The sequence below is a fragment of the Camelus ferus genome, chromosome 2 (genome assembly GCF_009834535.1).
Source record: "Camelus ferus isolate YT-003-E chromosome 2, BCGSAC_Cfer_1.0, whole genome shotgun sequence".
In the NCBI taxonomy this organism is placed as follows: domain Eukaryota; kingdom Metazoa; phylum Chordata; class Mammalia; order Artiodactyla; family Camelidae; genus Camelus; species Camelus ferus.
Window position 1 is genome coordinate 69,940,792 of NC_045697.1, and position 20,578 is coordinate 69,961,369.

The 20,578-nt window shown below is 38.8% G+C and overlaps 1 protein-coding gene across 3 annotated transcripts in view; it reads left to right on the forward strand.

The window, feature by feature from the left end:
- C2H4orf17 (chromosome 2 C4orf17 homolog) overlaps positions 1 to 20,578 on the forward strand; it is an 86,875-nt gene that overhangs the window by 56,506 nt on the left and 9,791 nt on the right. Inside the window, exons 1-8 of one of the 3 annotated variants that reach the window (XM_032460397.1) lie at positions 2,611 to 2,624; positions 3,974 to 4,133; positions 4,641 to 4,692; positions 4,790 to 4,851; positions 7,955 to 8,023; positions 10,421 to 10,638; positions 13,400 to 13,609; positions 15,850 to 15,914. In XM_032460397.1, the coding sequence (XP_032316288.1) occupies positions 10,506 to 10,638; positions 13,400 to 13,609; positions 15,850 to 15,914 (408 nt within the window). In that variant the 5' untranslated portion in view covers positions 2,611 to 2,624; positions 3,974 to 4,133; positions 4,641 to 4,692; ... (1 more) ...; positions 7,955 to 8,023; positions 10,421 to 10,505. Of the gene's footprint in view, positions 1 to 772; positions 4,134 to 4,640; positions 4,693 to 4,789; positions 4,852 to 7,954; positions 8,024 to 10,420; positions 10,639 to 13,399; positions 13,610 to 15,849; positions 15,915 to 20,578 lie in introns of those variants that run through there. The other 2 variants (XM_032460392.1, XM_032460398.1) reach the window with 2 other exon arrangements.

Sequence of the window (20,578 nt, forward strand, 5' to 3'; positions counted from 1 at the left end):
TTAAAAATTTTTGGAGCTACGATTCAGGAAAATTTGCCTGGAAATGAACACTTCTCTGCATTCTAGATTTAAGTACATTTTTTCCTTTCCTAGGTGATAGGAGAAACACAGAGGGAACGTCTCAAGGTGCTAAGGAAGTGAGTGGTTAGAACAGTGTTGCGTATATAGTTTCATGGTGCATGTGGAAATACAGACACATCCACCTGAAGACTTACTAGGCCGGGATCCCCTCATTTGCACATTGTGTATTAGGAGGAAATAGCACAATACTTTATTGAGAATACAATATGGAAACAAAACAAAAACTGACTATTGTGATACTTTAATAGACTCCCTATAGGTTAGATATGTAGGCACAGAGGCATCTAAGGGAACAACACTGATGTATATTGTTACGTAAATTATAGTTCAAACTGAAGCTCCTCCCTCTTTTTTTTTTTTAAATGGAGAGTATTATATTAATACACACCTCTCTCCTGAATGATGTAATTCTTTCCTGACTTTGTTCTGTGTGCAATGCATGAGATATTAATCTTTTTGGCCATAAAATCAGACAGAAGTTTAAGGTTACCATCTTTGCCCCTGAAAGCTAAAATAAACAAAAACAAAGCAAAACGTGTGCCAAAAGATAGGAGTTTGTGTTGGGTCACATTTTTACATTACCAGGAAGACTAGTTACTAATGAAGTGATTAAGAAGATGTTTTTAATTTTATAAATATTTACTTATATTCAAAAAATAATTCAAATTACATTTCTACCTTTGTTTTCCAGGTTCCCAGACAAATGGCTTTCAGATGATGCTAGGCATTAAAACCTCCGGAGGCTGGGGAATCCTGCTTAAAATGCAGACTCCCAGGCTCTGTTCCCAGAATTTTTTTTTTAATGGACATACTGGGGATTAAACTCAGAACCTCATGCATGCTGAGCACACACTCTACCACTGAGCTATGCCCACATCTGCCCAAACCCCCCAGAATTTCAGACTCAGTAAGTTTGAGGGGTGGAGCGCTCAGGAAATGACCTTTTAAGAAACTTCTTATTGAGGCATCATATTCAAACAGGAGAGTGCCCACATCAGTGGTGTGTAGCTCAGTGATTTTCACAAACTGAACCCACACGTGGAACCAGCACCCAGTTCAGGACACAGAATCTTCCCTGTCCTCAGAGCCTTCCTCCCTCTGTCCCTCCCCTCACCCTCCCTGTGCAGCCATGATCATTGTGCTCCCCCTGACGCCGTAGACTGGTTTTGTCTGTTGCTGTATTTCATGAGAATGGGGGACTGTACAATTTACACTCTTTGTGATTCAGACTTCCCTCACTCACGTTGTGTCCGGGAGCTTCATCCTCATCGTTCTGTGCAGTCACAGGTCAGTCCTTCTCACTGCTCTGTGGTATTCCGCTGTGTGACTACTCCAACTAATGCATTCGTTCTGCTTCTGCTGGGAATTCGGGTAGTTTCCAGTTCTGGCTATTACACTCGTCCTGCTGTAAACACTGCTGCTGGAACAACCAGTGAAAGCTTAGCCCTATAATCAAGGTTCATAAAAGAGAGTCTGGGGACTTACAAGAATTTTGTCTCAAAGCTAAAAAGGAAGAGGAGTAAAGTGAGGCTTATTTTTTTAAAAATAAGAGCTAAGGGCAAATAACAAAGCTTTTAGTGTTTTAATGCTATGTCTTCAACAAAAATAGAGGAAAAAAGCAGTTAAAGAGAGCAGAATTACACAACCCTTATTTTTCTTACATCTTTTCAGTAAGGAAAACTCCAGTAAGTCAACAATGGGTAGACTGCACATGGTTAAGACAGAGCTGAATCCTAATTTTAGACCAAAAGATGGTAAGTTAGCAAGTGGTAGGTTTGAGTGCTAGCAAATACATTCTGGGATCCTGAAAACTTATGCTGGTGATTCTTACTGCCTGAGTGGAGTCCAGACCCCTGGGCCTGGCAGAAGCTCAGGGTCCACTAGTCACTGGATTCAGAATTTGCTAAATCTTGGCTTAACACCTTTGCTGTTACCTCACAGCTTCCATGGGTGAGGACTGTGGGTGTGGTTTAACTCGAGCTAGGTCCCCGGATCAGGGTCTCATAAGGCAGCAATCCAGGTGCCAGCTGGGGCCGGGCTCTCATCTGTGGCTTGGGGTCCTCTTTCAAGCTCTCAGGGTTGTTGGCAGCTTCATGAATGCCTGCATCTTTAAGGGCAGCAGGGGAGCTTGTCTGTTCTTAGGGAAGGCCTCAATCTCTTTTAAAGGGCTTGCCTGATTAGGCTAGGCCCACCCCAAACGATTTGATGAACAGAGTTTGATGAACTCAAAGTAATTCTAATCTGAGATTTTAATTATATCTGCAAAAATCTCTTCATCTGTGCCATAGCATGTAATCACAGGAGTGACAACCACCATAATCACGGGTGCTCCCACAATCAAGGGAAGGAGAGAATACAGGGTGTGTACAAGGGGGAGGGAGACTAGGGGGCCAGTTAAGAATTCTTCCTACTACATTTACATCAGTACTTTTGTCGCACTTTGGAGATCACGAAGTACTGTCTTCTGTGGTCGCTGGATATCTGTCGCAAATTCAGGACTGAATCGTGTGCTCCTAAAATTGACAGAACAGAGTGTAGCATGGGTAAGACAGATGAAATTAAGTTTTATTTTTTGCATTGTTTTAAATTAGCACTTTGCCTTTCATAAATTATTTACATTACCTTCTTATATGCTAATCAGACACCAGTAGCATTTTTACAGTAAATGTGAAATGAGGATACAGATGGAACAGGCCTGATCTGTCCGCAGCTCTGACATGGCCACGCTGCTCGCACGTGGAGAGAGCGGGCCTCACAGCGTGTCCTGCCTGTGCACACCTGTGTGCGCCTGCAGGGCTGCCACAGCATAACGCCACAGGCTGGGGGGCTTGAATGACAGACATTAATTTTTTTCACAGTTCTGCGGCTGGAAGTCTAAGATCAGTTGCTGGCAGGGCTGGTTTCTGGTACAGCCTCTCTTCCTGACTAGGATCTGGACGCCTCTGTGTCCCCATACGACCTTCCTTCTGTGTGTGCATAGAGACAAAGAGTGCTCTGGTGTCTCTTCCTCTTCTTATAAGGACACCAGTCCTAGCAGTTTAGGCCCCACTCTTACGACCTCATCTAACCTTAACTACCTGCTCCGAGGTCTTATCTCCAAATATAGTCGTGGGGGGGGTGTTAGTGCTTCAGCATACGAATTTTGGGAGACGCCATTCTGTCCGTAACAAGACTCAAAACGTCTAAGGACAGTGAACAACCTGTACAGTTTCCTGCTTATGATTAGCAGTGTTTTAAAAATTACTAATCACCACGCACAGATTCATGTGTTTATGCCAAGAAATCTCTCCATATCTTTTCTTGTTTGCTGAAAATAATAGAATGTCTTGGATTGGGAGTCTGTTTGTTACCAGGGCAACAAGGTATGTGTGCTGCCCTGAGCTGTGCCGCAGAGCCATCTCTATCCCTTGGTTCTGACGGAATTACTGCAAACTGTGCCCAGACCAACCAGCTGTATCATTTTCCCTAGTAATGAGACAAGAAAGGTCCCCACAAGTCCTCATAAAAGTAAAATAACAGAACCACAGTATATAGCAAGGGGCATAGCTCCCTCTGACAGACTCCTGGTCCCTCCAAGGAGAGGTACAACCCACAGAGTGTAGAGACCTCTCCATAGGAGTCAGGTATGAATGTCAGGATCCATGGTAGAGACGTCTGCTTATAACCTAATAAATGTTTTCTGAGACCCTATTTTAGAAAGGGGTGGAAATGTGCTCTGTGAAGAAGCTACATTTTCTGTGCAGCTACAAGTGATCAGTGCATCCAGATTATTGCCTGGGACTCATGGAAAGACCTGGTAGACACAGGAAGCATGTGGCTAGCATGTGTCCTTGTTTGCTCTTACCCTCTTTCCTCTTGTTTTCTGCCTGGACTATTGATTTGATGCCAGTAGCCATTTGGGTGACTGGAACTTCAGGAACCATCTTGGGTAAGAGTTAACCTCCAGAAGAGAAGCCACATATCAAGGAAGATGGACCTAAAATGTGGAACAAGCCGGAGTCCATGACACCACGGACCTTCTATACCAACCCTGGACTGCTGAACCCTTTCATGTGAGGGAGAAATAATCTTTCTATTGGCTGTAGAAAGCCAACTCCTAACTGATACAAAGTATAGGATGAAAATCCCAAAATGCAAAAATTACATTAGAAAATCCTTTAAATCTCCTATAAAATTCATAAGTCTTGAATGATTTATAGGCATGGGGAGATGGTGAGCCTTTAATTCTTGAGGCCAGTCAAGAAAATAGATTAGATTCTAACCTTGCATTGTTTTAAATTAGTATTTGTCTTTCAGAAATTAGCTACATTGCTTTCAGAGACTGTAATTCAGAAATTAAGTCATGTGTGGTCTGAAAAGAAAATTATTGGGAAGCACTAGCATATATAATCCTGATGGTTGACAGCAACATATATGTACACGCACATGTGTGTATGTGCACATGTGCAATTCCTATGTATGAGCGTCCATTTTCACGTTTCACACAAAATTTTATTACTTTAACTGTATTACTTAATGCTTCTTTATGACTTTTAATTAAAATTTCAATTTTTTTCAAGGTTGTTGAACGAATCATCAGTGTGGACATCCTGACTTGATTACATCTACATGGTGTGTGTTTTTTGAACAAAATTTTGCAGAGACTTATCAATATGATTGAAATTCCTCTTTTTATCTCTCTCTTCTTTTTCTTTTATATTTGATTCAGCTCTAGTTTACATTCCAAACTGAGAAAAGTCACGGCGGCCACGTGGTTTTGTCAAGCTGTGGGTAAGTGAAGCTCTGAGAAGAATGGTAGGTGGAGAGGTTCTGGAACGCAGATTTCCCTAAGGAATGTTACCACGTTGCTAGGCTGTGTAGTGTATCTTAACAACCAGGGAGCCACATAGGCTCCTTGGAGCCAGAGTAGGAGAAACTGGAGGGAGACAGTTACATTCTTTTGGAAGCATTAAACAGTAGACTGTCTCTGCCAATTAAAAATTCCCAGCTCCAGTGCAAAGATTTAAGGAGATCAATGACAGACCCCTTATAAGGCTTGTAGGGTATCAACAGCCTTGAGTTCCTGTCAACCAGATCACCTTTTAAAACTGTCCTCAGGTATAATTTTAAATTCATCATTAAAGTAATTTTCTAAAATTTTAAATATGATTAGTTAATGGACCTCAATCAAGTTCATGTAAAAGCCAATTAATTGGTTTTGAGGAAATGGGCATTATCTTTTAAAGTAAACCACCTATCTTTGAGGAGATCATATAAATAAAATATGCTGAGTTTGTGGGATAAAGACATTTAGTCTGTGGAAATATTTACCTTCATTTAATAAATACTTATAGAGCATAAACTGTGACAGGTACTGGGAGTACACAGGTGGAAAACTGGACCAGATCACTGCCTGCTTGATTATTATGTCCTGTTGAGAGAAGCAGAAAATAAATACAGAAATGTAAAAAAAAAAAATGTCGAAGAGTGACACACATTATGTGTTATGAAGACATGAAGACAGCTTAAGGGGGTTTGAGGGACAGTGAATGAGGCTGGGAGTGATGGTGGAAGCTACCTTGGAGAGGGGTAAGGGAGTCTTTTGGAGAAAGTCTTGTTTGGACAGAGCAATGAATGAAGTGAGGGAGGGAGCCACTGGCAGACCTGAGTGGTACGTACCCTAGGCTAGGGGCTCTGCAAATGCAGAGCGGTCCAGCAGTCCTCACCTAAATAATGGTCTTTACATCCCTAGGAATTCATAGTAACTGTCAGCGGCTCATTGGTCACACACTGTGTTCTCCTTCTGTAAGCAGACGTTTGGCACATGTGCTGTTTTGGACTAAGAATATTAATATTTAATACAGATTTCCATGGTATTTTCTAAGTAACAGTGGCCAGGACTAGATCGATTAATAATGTTTTTAAAACCGCTGATTTTGAGGATTTTTTGTCACGTGGTCTAAATAAAGTTCAACAATTTACTAATAAATCAATAGATGCAAGAGGATTTAGAAAAGGAAATGCTGTTCTCAGAAGTACTTACACAATTCTCTGAAAGGTGAATGATAATTTTAATTGGCTTTTCCCACAGAGTTAACTCTACACAGGTTTTTCTCTTTCTCCTCAGGGTGAAAGCACGGTGTTAGCATCACAATTAAAGTAGAATTATAAACAGAACGTGGCTACTTTCATTCAGCAAATCTTTTGCGTGTATCCTCTAAGTCAGGTCTCAGTCTAGGTTTTGCAAGAAACAGGCAGTGAGGCAAGACCCAGGATATTTACTAATAATAACTACAATGTTCATATTTGCCAACTGTTTTGTTTTTTAAAAAGAATTAATACAAAGATTTGTAAGTTCTCTAACACTATCGCTGGCATTTTGTTGTAATGCCACATGCTTACCTGATTGGAAAGATGGGAGTTAGAACCCGCTTATACAGCTGTTACCGACACACTGTAGTTACGGTGATTGAAACCTTTTTTTGGTACTTTGCTTCCCCACAATTTTGGGATTCAGTCTTTTAAGATCTGAACATGTGCTGGGAATGCGTCTTCCATGTGAACATTGTCTGTTATGTGCATCATGATGGGGAAAACAGGCTGTGAACTGCTGCTCCCTATTCTTTAGCAAATACCTATTAAGCTAAAATACTGGAAACAAGTGTGTATTTTGTGTTTTCCTTATGCTGTTTTAAATTTTTGTTTGTTTTTAAAATAGGCCTACTGTTTATCACAAGACCATATTCAGTCCCCAGTAAATAATCCATTGGCAAATTTGTAGAAGTAACTATAACTGATTTAGTCTACAAAATCCATCATCTACATTTGACAAGTTTTGCATTGATGGATCTCCCCAATACTGGCTTAGGAAAATTTTTAGTCACTTCATTACAAAATCAATGAGATTTCTGGTTCTCTAACAAAGATAATATTTATTTATCAATAAGTAAGTTATATGTTTCCTGGGTCTCCACTTCTATTAATTCCTTATTTTAATAATATGTTCTTCTCATATTTCTCCTGTCTTTTGTAGAAAAAAATCCACCTTTTTGCATGAGAATGAATGATTCTTTCATTTCTTCTGAGTTTATGTCTTAAAAAGTTACAGTCCAAAATCAATGCTTGTTATAAAGAGAAATCTTAATAGAGAAATATTATTCCAAATCAATGCATAAACTTTGGAAAGCTATCCATTAATATCATCAGGCAATGAATTATTAGTCAATTAAAGCGTGTCAAAGTCAAAATAGGCAAGAGGGGGAATTTTTTAAATGAGTAGATTATTTTTTAGAGTGGTTTTTGAGCTTACAGAAAAATTGATCAGAAAGTACAGGGAGTTCCATATCCCCTCTGCCCAGTTTCACCTATTATTAACATTTTGCATTAGTGTGATACACTTGTTACAATTGATAAACCAATATTGTACATTATTATTAACTAAAGACCATAGTTTACATTAGCGTTCCCTCTGCATTATACAGTTCGATGGGTTTTGATGAAATGCATAATGCCATGAATCTATTATGACAGTATACACCAGTATAGCATGGGTTAGCTTCACTCTCATTCCTCCCTGACTTCTCCTCTGGAACCCTTGGCAACCGCTGATCTTTTTTTTTTTTTACTATCTCCATAGTTTGGCTTTTTTCTAGAACGTCATATATTTGGAATTAGACAGTATGTAGCCTTTTCAAATGAAAGAGTGACCCCTCTCACTTAGTAACATGCATTTAAGTTTCCTCCATGTCTTTTCATGGTTTGAAAGCCCATTTCTTTTTGGCACTGCGTAGTATTCCATTATATGGATGCACTACAGTTTATTTATCCATTCCTATTAAAGGACACTTTGGTTGCTTCCAATTTTTGGTAATTATGAATAAACATTCATTTGTAGGTTTCTGTGTGGACGTAAGCTTTCAGCTCTTTTGGGTGGGCACCTGGAGTGTTACTGCTGGATCATACGGTAAGAATATATTTAGCTCTGTAAGAAACTGCCAAACTGTCTTCCACAATGGCTGTACCATTTTGCATTCCCACCAGCAAGGAATGAGAGGTCCTGTTGCTCCGTATTCTTGCCAGCGTGTGGTGTTGTCAATGTTCTGGATTTTAGCCTTTCTAATAGGTGTGTAGCAGTATTGCATTATTTCAATATACAATTCCCTAATGACAAATGATGTTGAGTATCTTTTCATGTGCACACTTATTTGTCATCTGATAATCATCTTTGATGAGGCATTCAGATCTTTTGCCCAGTTTTTAATTGGGCTGTTTGTTTTCTTACTGTTGAGTTTTAATTTGTTCTTTGTATATTTTGGATACAAGTGTTTTATCAGATATGTGTTTTGCAAATATTTTCTCCCAGTTGGTAGCCTGTCTCTTCACTTTTTTAACAGTGTCTTTAACAGAGCAAAACATAGTTTTGCTTTTCTGCAGGTTAGAGATAATTTTATTTTTCTGTCATTAGATCACTTGCTGGAACAATTCAAAGCACAACTTTGTCCTGAGTCATTCATTTACTTCATTTCTGAAAATTTAAGTTTAGATCAGATTCTTAATAGTACATAAAGTATATTTTAGATCTGATAGAATTGTTAATGAAAGATGTGGATAAAATATATATTGGCTTTATTCTTTTAGCATCGGAACTTCCAATAGAAACATAAAAGCCATAACATCAGATTATTAAATTTTCTGTAATCCAAGAGTAAGCATTATAGCCCCTTTTAAAATACAAGAGCAAGATGAGCTTCCGACTTCCCTGAGGCACTGCGATTTTCACAGGGGGAAGAAGAATTCTCTGCATTATTTGCTTTTCGACTTTTTATACCAGAATTTAAAGTATTTTCAAGTTCCCTAAAAAAATAAGGGAATTTGAAAATACCCTTCAAATTAACCTAAGAGAATTGGTGTGGAGAAGACCACACAGTAGAATAGCTGAGTATCCCAGCTAGCATCTAAGTCAATTCCATCAGGTTTCATTCAGACGAGCAAATAAAAATCTAGGAAAATAAAACAATCCATCTGTGGTCACTTTGCTCATTAATGGCAAAGCTAGGGCCATAAATTCCATTTTAAAATTCCAGTTCAGTGTCCTTTCCACCTCCTAAATTGTCTACTGTACCCTTTTGCCCCAGCAAAGATAAAAAATGAATTTACTGACTTGAACTTACAAAAGGCCCTACTCAGAAAGTAGAATGAGTAAGTCTAAGGTTTGAGTTACACAAAGCTGGAACTAACTCCTCACATACTTTTTTATTGTTAGATAATAGTATTTTCTGAATTTAAAATATTTGAATGTATTTTATTCAGCCTAGAATAATTTTAGAATTTACAAAAATCAGATGTTTTGTGGCAACCTAATTTATAGCTGGTAATTTATATGCCATATACTCAATGTATACCAAGAAAAACTTGAACATAGATTCTCTTAAAAAATAGTCAATGAACTAAAAATATTGGCCTCAAGAAAATCTTGAGATCGATTTCTAGAAATATGGATGTATTTTGACACTGCAAATTATTCTAACCAGAAAAACTCTTTGCTATAGAAATAAAATGTGTATTTCCCAATACTATGATACATAAGACTTCCGTGTAAGATAGAAAATATACAACAAGCTTCTTAAATTTCAAGACTAGTGTATCACCTTCAAGAAAATTAAACTCTTTCCTATGTTCCTAATCCATATATTTTCTTTTCCACATGATTGTGAATTCCCTAAGGGATGTAACTTTATCTTTTATCCTTTAGGCCTATGACACTGTAGGTGTCTAATAAATGATTGCTGAGTGATTGAGAGAAAATCATTAAATGTTACTGAATGTTATAAATAACAACATGCCAGAGGTTCTCCAGTTTATCATCTATAGATGTAATATCATTCTTTTGCTACTGGATTTTTCTTCTCCTTCAAGTTTTACCATCCTTTTAGAAGATACAAATTTAAGATGTTGGTTTTCTTAAAGTACAGTATGAAAGTCCTTATTTACAGTTAAATTAATGTAAAGCATGTTTGTAGGTGCTGCATTTTAAAGCTGTTACTTTAACTTCCTTTATCAAAATTGATAACCATGTTATATATTTTTATGTTGGTAAGCCAACAGTGACTTTAATGTAATTAAGTGTAGAATGTATTTTATGTTTCTCACAAATGCTTTGATTTTTCCAGGGAAAACTTTTTTCTTTCCCCCTCATGCCTATTTTGATTTCAATGTTCTCAAAACATTTGGTCTTAAAATAAGAGCCTCACACTGCTTTGACATGAGTGACAACTCCGTGCAAAGAAGGTGGAGAAATGTTAGATGTGTGAGAAAATGCCTAGAACCCCTTGTCAGAACGACTGTCCTTCTGTGACTTCAGGATCTGAGCACGCCCGGAAGTGAGGTTAACAAGGGAGACTCCAAGGCCTTTTGTGGCAACAGTGGAGAGGGGGAACCAGCACTCCATGAACATGAGCCTGAAGTCCCCAGTGTCTGCTCCTCAGTTTGAGAGCAGAGGCAGCCATATTTCAGCGAGAAATGGAAGCTGTTTTCTAGTCAGGCACACCCCTCATCCCAGAAGGGTCTGCCACATCAAAGGTAAGGTGACTCAGGGTTCTAGGATGTCTCTCTCTCCTATATATTTGGGCTACCTGATGATTATGGTGGATAAACACAGGGTTATTATTCAAAATATTTAACCGCTGGTGAGGCCCAGGCATTGACTACGGGGACCAGCACTGGAGCTAGAGCAGAGGCCTGCAGACACCCTCTGTGCCAGCCTTAAGCCTTGGTTTACTTGAGTGATAGGAAGGGGACCTGGAGAGGTGCCAAAGGGGCCACTCAGGAAGCTCAGGGCAGCAGTTGACCAAGTGGAATGAAAGTTATTTCAATTTTTAACAAACTATACAGTCATGCTAGCATCTCCATGCTAAATACCAGCCCTGGAGAAGCACATATTTTATGCATTTTTTTTCTCTCTCTCAATCCTTTCTTTCTCGCCTCCCTTTCTCTCTCCCTCCCTTCCCTCCTTCCTGCTTTCATCTCTCCCTCCTTCTTTCCCTCTCTCTTACCTTGCTGTCTTTCACATTTTAAAATTTAGTTTCTGTCACACCATATAGTACTATATTTTTTCCTATCCCCATGACTTCTCCTTTACAGCATTTTTCCCCCAATGATTCTGCAGTAAATGTTCAAATCCCTTCACAGCGAAGTCCTTGGCCATTTTCCCCGTTACAAGCTTAGTTAATAAATACCCTTTAAAAGCTTTAAATGTCAACTACTCATTGAATATATCTGATTTCCTTTGAAATATTTCACATCCTTAACAAGCAAATTCTTGCCAAGCTGTAGATAACTACTGTAGATTAAATAAATCAAATTTATAAACAAAGAAACCACATCATTTAAAACACTTTCTTACTGTTTACCAACTTAGTAGCATTAGTAATAAAGCTACTTTCTCATCAAACTGAGGTTGCCTATCAGAGAATTAGCAAGGATGTGAGATTTTCATCTTCACCTGACCCTCGCCCACAAGGTGGGTCCTTTAGAATCACTAGAGTAACAGATACCTGATGCCCTGTAGAGGGAGCTGGTCTTTCTAGGGCCCAAGGCTCCCGCATATTCAAAGAAGTTAATGAAACTCTCGCCAAGATTGTCTCTAACCTCCTTCACTGCTGGATTGAATGTCCCATTTCCCTGGCTAACTTTAAATCATTTAATGTTGTCCCATTTGACTCTGAAACCACTTTAAAGCCATTTCATTTGACCCTTTGCATATTTTTATAGAGTTCTTTCCTAACTCTTGTATAGATGGAATATGAATTCTTTATTACTTATGTCCAATATGATATATTTACATGTATATGTTGTTAAATATATTTTTCCACTGGAAAAGGAAATATGTGGATGAGTAAGAAAAACAAAGCTGAAAACAAAAGTAGAAATGAAGGGGAAAAAAGCCCTCCCACCCACACAGACACACACAACGTGCGCACACACATAACACACATTTTTACTAATTAAAGGAAGTAGCAGAGAAAATAGGACTTTTCCATTGGTTTGTCTCTGGGTTGATATTTTATTTATTATATTTGGTAGGCAACTTTTCACTATGTGCATGGGCCAATCACTCACCCAGGTGCTTAACATAGAATGATAAGACGTGATGCTGTCTTCAATTTTTTTTCCTCATTTCTATTTGGTACCAGTTACTATCAGTAAAGTTCTAAGTATTAGACTAAATTAAAGATTTATATTTGGCTGTGTTATTCGTCTATTTAACAAAGAACCACAGAGCACCAACTTTGTGCCAGGGACTCTTCTAGACACTGGGAATAGAGCAGCAAACAAGAGACAGCTCCATGCTTTCGTGAAGCTGACATTCTAGCGCTGCTCAGCCCAGCAGTGTGCAAGCAGATGCTGTGGGCAGAGTACAAGAGCACAGGGGACAGAGCCTGATGGGATGCTTTGCAGGCAGGGTTGTCAGCAAAGACGTTTTTGATGTCATTTAAGCAGATGGATAAGAAGGGGGTGAACTGACAGTACTAGGAGGAGATTTGGAAGAATGAGCAAATATGCAAAACACTCCAGACGCTTCCTGTGCGACTTCTTGGGAGACAAAGCAGCCATCTATTACTACCTCTCATAATTCACTGATTAACAGAACAGGGCCCTGCACGTGCCCATTTCCTAAGCTGTCTGATTCGACGTGACACAATGTTGATACTGAAAAGAGGGCCTGTCTGTAATTCAGTATTTGAGCCAAAAGCAAACAGCTATTATAGGAGAGTGACTGAACCCAGAAAGCTCTGACGTGAGGAAGGGAGTTCCTTTATACCAAGTTTTCCTTCCTTCCTTCCCACGCAATCTCCCTTATCCTGCCTCCTATCCTTAGCTCCAACAGCTTTTTGCCTTCTGTCAGGACAAAAGAAGAGCCAGTATACGTCATTTAGGACTTGTTACACTGGGACATTCTGGGTGCTTTCAGAAGTCTAAATCCGGTATTCGTGATTTAGACTTTGTCGTAATCCCTCTTTGTCATCGTCAAGACGGGAAACGAAAGGTCTGTCTGGGAGAGAAGCACATCTACTCCGCTGGACTCCCAGACCAAGATCAAAGATGTGGGCTTGCTTCCCAAAGCTAACAAGATGGCAGGACATTGTAAGGAAGCGTATATTGCAAACATCATTTGCTACACTGACTTTCAAAGAATGTCCACCTAGCACTGGTTCATACAATTTGAAGCCTGACATCTTATGTACATTTCATAGTATCTGGTTGAGAAATTGCTGATCATTCAAACTAAACCTGCCAAAATCTAACCTGGTCGTTTGTTCTTTTGATCTTATTCACCTAGGTTTGAATAACATTCCGATCTGTACCGTGAATGATGATGAGGACTCATTCAGAACATTGTGGGGTGCCGGCCAGTTCAACCACTCAGAGAAGGACGAGATACCGTATGCCAAATGCAGTTACCCACCCAGCACTGCAGCCCTGGAGAGCCCCGTCAGAGGAGCCTCACCAGGCCCAAACAGGCTCAGAGCGCCCCCACGGCCTCATTCTGGTGAGTCCCTCTCCACTCACGAAATCTTTCCTGAGGCCTCCTGCAAACTATCAGGAGGGAAAAAAATCTGTATGATTGTTCATATAGCTGCAGTCATTTTTAAACAGTCATGAAATTTCCTCACTGTGAAATAGGTTATTCATTATAAAATTTTTTTACTCATCTAATCTCAATCCAGTAGTTCAATAATGTTAATAAATATTACTTAAAATTATCATTGTTATTGTTAATTGTGCCCAAGACAAATTTGTTATGGTTCTAGTCTCTAATCTCTACAAAGTAGCTAAGGGGTACCAAAAATGAGTATCAGCCAATAGTGGTGCAGAAACTACCACAGACACAAAGTAAGTCAGGGAAACGTAATAAGGATGGAATTGCATGTTTACCTCTTCCCCATGGGATGGTCACCTCCTTAAGGTCAGGGCCCAGTGTTACTGCTTTGTGTATTTTTGCAACTTTTGGTATCTCCTCGGGTCCCAGCCCAATGCTTGGTCTTTAGCAAACAATTCAATTCAATTAATTAATATTTATTAAATTAAATTAAAAGGGATTAACCAAATGTACAGCATGATGACTGCAGTTAATAACACTGTATTATATATTTGAAAGTTATGAGAGTAGATCTTAAAATTTCACATCACAAGAAAAAAAGGGCAACGATGTATGGTGATGAATGCGAAGTAAACTGTGATAACCATTTTGCAATATACATGTGATCACATACATATCATTATGTTGTACAACTTAAACTAGTAAGAAAAAAGCACAGTACGGCAAAATCTAAAAGGCACAGTACAATAAAAGTAATTCTGATTGGTAGAAATTGTGTCTAGTTCTCTTTCTCCTGCCTTATATAATTATAAACTCTTACTAAGTTTCAGGGCACATGAAAATTATTTTGGTATAATGTGGTAAAGTATATATATATTTCCCAAAAAATAACGATAAAAGGGATCATTCATAGAGTACTTACTACGTAATTCCATCCTAAAGCCTCCACACTTGTTCACTTCCTTCACCCTCTTCCCTCCTTTCCACTAGCCAGGAAGAACTAAAGCCCACCTGTTCACCTTCTTTCTGCTGTCCCTTCTTATACTGTAAAACGGGAAACTTTAAAAATTACATTTGCAAGGGTCCCTTGATGAGAATTAGATGGTGCCATCTAGTAAGATTTGTATCGCAGATGTGGACGCGGCTGAAGGCATCTTTTTGGTTGCTGTCTGCTACCAAGCATGACTGGAGACAGGGGTTTCCTACTGCAACATCCCAGGGTTCAGATTCTGGATTTACAGATGTCAAAAGGCAAGTCAGCAGATGTGGTGGCTTTCTGACTGCAGCAGTGGTCCAGGGGCTTTTTGTGACAGCAGTTGACATAGCCATGCCTCCTGAGTTGGGATAAAGGCTGTGCCCCTCGTGGTGGGCCAGGTGCACGGTGTTGTTCTTGAAGTGATTTGTGAAGGTCAAGACCAGAGTTCATTGCTCCAGTCCTTCCAATGATATTACAAACACCTAATTCCCTGCATTATTGACATTTTTGCTTAAAATAGCTAGAGTGGTTTCCGTTTGCCATCAGATGAACACTGAGTAGACTCAGCATTCATAACTTTCTTCTCACTACTTGGAGAGAGCTAGCTTTCCAAATTAAAAAAAAAAAATCTTTCTTCAGCTAAAACTAATGAATTCAGTTACTACTGGGGATACATATAAAATCTTTTCATCTTTTAACAAATTGTTGTGTTGGCTTCAGTAAAAAAACAACAACACAGCATCGCTTACACAGACTATATCTTTAAATTAATGCAAAGGGAAGTTAAGCAAATATTCAGGTAGTTTAGGGTAATTCAGGGGATTTAGTAAGATGACTGTGTGAAATGGGTAGGATTGAAAGACAGATGAAATAAGTAAAATAAAGGATGTAATTTTAACTCAGCACATATCTCCTCTTAAACTTAAATATGCACTTTAAAAAATCAGTTTACCCAGATCAAGGAAGCTCTTATAGTGTTTCTTTAAATCACCTTCCTGGGCATAGAAATAGTTTTGTAATATAAATATGCTTTTATCATGTTATCATAGGACAATTCTACCTGCAAGTTTTCTAATATTTATAAATGTATCCCCGAGTTGACCTTAAATGAAATTCAGATAAACTCTCATCTATCTCAGCATATGATGTATATGTCATGTGAAAGTTTTTCTTCAGTTTGATATAAGTATGTTTTTCCCCACTCTCATTTCAGAGCCCTGTCGAAAAATCAAAGAGTGCTTCAGAACTTCCAGTGAGAATCCCTTAGGACTTCAGAAGGTAAGGAAACAACTATTTACAGCTACCTAGTTAGTTTTGACTTCTGTCATTTCCTCTCCTTTTCTTCACATTCCTTCCTGGAAAGGCACTTTTCACAATTATTTTTTACAGCTTTATTTAAGTATAACTTAATATGCTATAAAATGCATATATTTAAAGTGTACAGTTTGATGCGTTTTTGACAAATGTACATCCACACCTGGGAAGCCACCACTGAAATCAAGAGAATGAACATGCCTATTACTCCCTGAAGTTTTCTCATGACCCTGGTCCTCCCACACGCAAACATTTATCTGCTGTCACCAAAGATTAGCAAGCAATTTTTAGGATTTTATGTAAATGAAATTTATAGTGAACTCTCTTTTTTAAAACCTGGTTCCTTTAGCTCAGCATAATTATTTTAATATTCATCCATGTTGTTATGTGTATCATTCATTCCTTTTTTATTGCTGATAGTATTTAATTTTATTGGTATCCCAGAATTTATTTACATGTTCATCTATTGATAGACATTTAGCTTGTTTCCAATTTTGAACAAAGCTGATATAAACATCTGTGTACAAGTGTTTGTATGGGTAGATATTTTCTTTTCTCTTGGGTGAATATGCTGGAGTGGCATGACTGGGTCTTGTAATAGGTGTTTAAGTTGTTAAGAAACTGCCAAAGAATTTTCCAAAATGGCTGTACGATTTTACATTCCCACCTGCCGTGTATGAGAGTTTACTTTTCTGCATATCTTGCCAAACTTAAGTCTGGTCAGCATTTTAAATTTTAGCTAATCTAGTGGTTATGTATTGGTATCATACTGTGGTTTTAATTTGCATTTCCCCAATGACCAGTGACATCTTTTCATGTTCTTACTTGCCATCTATATATCTTGTTATGAAAAGTGTAAGTTCAAATATTAAAATTAGGTTGTTGGTCTTTTTATTATTAAGTTTAGAGGTTATTTATGTATTCTAGATATAATCCTTTTGTCATATACACATTTTGCAAATGTTTTCTTCCAGCTTGAGGCTTATTATTATTATTTTTTGTAATAGTGTCTTTAGAAGAACCAAAATTTATAATTTTGATGAAACCCAAATTAAAAAATTTTCTATTATAGTTTCAAATTCACATGCTGTTTCTCTCTATTGTGCCTTACTGCGATGGCTAACCTCTAGCACAATGGTGAATAAAAGTCATGACGGCAGACATCCTTGCCTTGTGCCTAATCATAGGGGGAATGCGTTCAGACTTTCACCATTATGATGTTATGTTATGTTATTCACAGATGCTCTTTATATGGCTGAGGAAGTTCCTTTCTACTCCTAGTGTTCTGAGAATTTTTATTTGAAATGGGGGTAGGATTTTGTCAAATGCTTTTTTGCATCTGTTTGAAGTGATCATATTATTTTTCCTTTTTAGTCTGTTAATATAGTGAATTGTATTGGTTAACTTCCAAAGGTTAAACTAACGTTGCAGTGCTGGGAAAAAACTCCACCTGGTCATATGTTTTCTTTTTCTACATTTAATTTAATTTCATAAAACATTGTTTAGCATTTTTGTGTCTATGTTCATAAGAAATATTTGTAGTTTATTTGCAATGTCTTTCCTGGTTTTGGTATCAGTAAAATACTTGCTTCATAAAATAAGTTGGAAACTTCATTTTAATATTCCGGGAAATTTTATGTAGAATTGGTATTGTTTCTTATTTAAAAGTTTAGTAGAATTCTTTAGTGAAGCCATCTGAATCTGGAGTTTTCTTTGAATCAAGGTTTTTAACTGCAAATTCAGTTTCTTATTTTCACAGATATAGGCTATAGGTTTTCTGTTTCTTCTTCAGTGAGTTTGGTAGTTTGTTTTTCAAAAAATTTGTCCATTCATCTGTCATTGAGTTTGCCGATATAAAGTCATTCATAAAATATCCTTTAAATGATTATATGACCTGTAGAGATGTTCTGTCTCTCATTCCTGACATTGGTAACTTATGTCTGTTTTTTTCCCTGATGTGTCTAGCTAGAGGTTTATTAGTTTCATTGATTCGTAAAGAATCAGCTTTTCATTTCATCGATGATCTTTATTGTTTTGATTTTCTGTGTCCATTTCATTGACTTTGGTTCATGTCTTTATATAAGATGAAAACTTAGGTCGTTGACCTGAGACATTTTTCCCTTCTCATATAAGCACATATTGTAAGTTTTGTATAAACACTGTTTTGGCTGCATCCCCCAAATTTTACTATGTTGAGTTTTCCTTTTCATTCTGTTCAAAATATTTCCTAATTTCATTTAAAGTTTCTTCTTTGACCACATGGGTTACTTAAAATTATGTTATATAATTTCCAAATATTTGGGGATTTTAATGCTATCTTTATGTGACTGATTTCCAATTTAATTCCATTGTGGTCAGAGAACATACTTTGTTTACTTTGAGACTTTCAAAATTTATTGTGACTTGTTATATGGCCCAGAATATGGCCGACCTTAATTAAATTTTCCATGTGTCTGTAAAAAGAATGTTCACTCTGCTGTTCTGGGGAGAATAATCTAAATATCAATCAGGTCAAGTTGGTTAATACTGTTATTCAAGTCTTCTATAGCCTTACTAATTTGCTGCCTACTTTTTCTATCAGTTATTGAGAGAAAGGGGTTGAAATCTGACTATAATTGTGGATTTCTATATTTCTCTTTTCATTTCTATCAGGTTTTAATCATATGTTTTGAAGCTCTTTTATTAGAATACCTATTTCTTTGTCCTCTTGATGAAATGACCCTATTATCATCATAAATTTACCATCTTCAACCCTGATAACATTCTTTGCTTTGAAATCTGTTTCATCAATAGAACTGTTCAGGTTTTCTATTTCTTTCTTATTTAAATTAAAGTATAGTTGATTTACAATATTATATTAGTTTCAGGGGTACAGCTTAATGATTCAGTATTTTTATAAATTAAACTCTATTGGAAGTTATTATGAAATAATGGCTATAATCCCTGTGCTGTACAATATATCCTTGTTGCTTACCTGTTTTATACATAGTAGTGGTTTCAGAGTCAAATGGGACAAGATTAAATGATTTAAAGTTAGCCAGGGAAATGTGAAATTCAATCCAGCAGTGAAGGAGGTTATGACAATCTTGGTGGGAGTTTCATTAACTTCTTTGAATATACAGGAGAATTAGGTAATGGAGCCTTGGGCCCAAGAAAGACCAGTTCCCTCTACAGGGCATCAGGTATCTGCTACTCTAGTGATTCTAAAGGCATTTTTATTACCTTTTTGAACTCATTGTCTGATAGACTATCTATCTCTGTGTCATTTTTTCAGGGGTTTTCTCTTGCTCTTTCAATGAGAGTAGGTCCTCTGCCTTTTCATTTTATTTAATTTTCTCTGTCTCTATAAATTTAGGTGAAACAGTTACCAACTGCAGTCTTGAAGGGGTGTCCATATGCAGGAACACCCCTATACAGACTGCTTATGCCCAGTGCCTTTGGTTGAAGAGCTAGATTTTTTTGTTGTTGAAGGGCTAGATTTGATGTGGATATAAGTCACGCCTTTCCTCAGAAGGTACTGGCAGCTGTCACCTTGGTAGGAGATGGGGATGTAGATGGAGGGACTAAGGTTAGAGCCAGGTGTGAGGTGGGGCTCCTCTCTGCTCAGTGGCCATCACCACCCTAATGGTGGTGGGGTCGGATCCCAAGCTGCTGGAGCAGCAGCTCTGAGGGTCAGGTCTGAGGTGGCTATTCCCTTTAAGTGTGCTTCCCCTTCTCCCAGCACTGGGACCCTTGCCTCAGAGGGAAACTGTGCTGAAGGAAGAGGGGGACTTGCAGGCTCATGATGGGGCATGGGCTGTGGCAGGTTGGCCACAGACAGAATCCAGACTGGCTCTGATGTGCCACCTGTGTGAGCAACAGCAGTTGTTGCCCTCACCCTGCTCAGATGCAGCCCAGGGTTCAAGTCCTCTTTGTCCGTTACAGCCGATCACTCCTCCCAGCCTCTACTGCCCTGACCCTGTGTGCAGCCGCAGTGCAGGGCAGGTGGGGCTGTGTGGGCTCTCAGTATGTATCAGGAGCAGGCTGTGATGGACTGGCTGCTATCAGAGTTCCAGGCTGCTTCTGAGTAGCACCTGCCTGAGTAGCACCAATAATGGCCACCCCACCCCACCCCACCCCACCCAGAAGCTACCCCAGATCTGAGTCACCTCTGCATTTCACAGTCAAGCTCTCTCCCCAGCTGTGGCAGCCCTCGCTCCAGTGGGGATCCGTGAAGGTGAAGTAAGCAGGGCTGAAACGTTCACTTGGCTCAGGCTGCGACGCACGCTGGGGTGGTGGCAGGAACCGGGCAGCCACTGGGGCAGTCTTTAATCCTTCCTCACTGAGCTGCCTCAGGGACAAGCCAGTACATGTGGGCTCCTCACGAGCAGAGTCCAGAGTCCAGGGCAGAGTCAAGGCTTCCTGTAGCCCTCCTGCTAGGCCCAGCGGTCCTCCACCCAGCCAAGGGGGCTCATCTTCCCTGTGCAGGACCTGAGGGCTGGGTGCTCAACAAGTGCGTTGAACCACTTACTCCTCAGGGCGAGTATCAACCTGTGGATTCTCCCTTTACTTCCGAGTCCCTCCCTGCGGCACAGGTCACTTCTCTTCCCTTCCTACCCTATTCTCTGTGGCTCTTTCTTTTTTTTTGG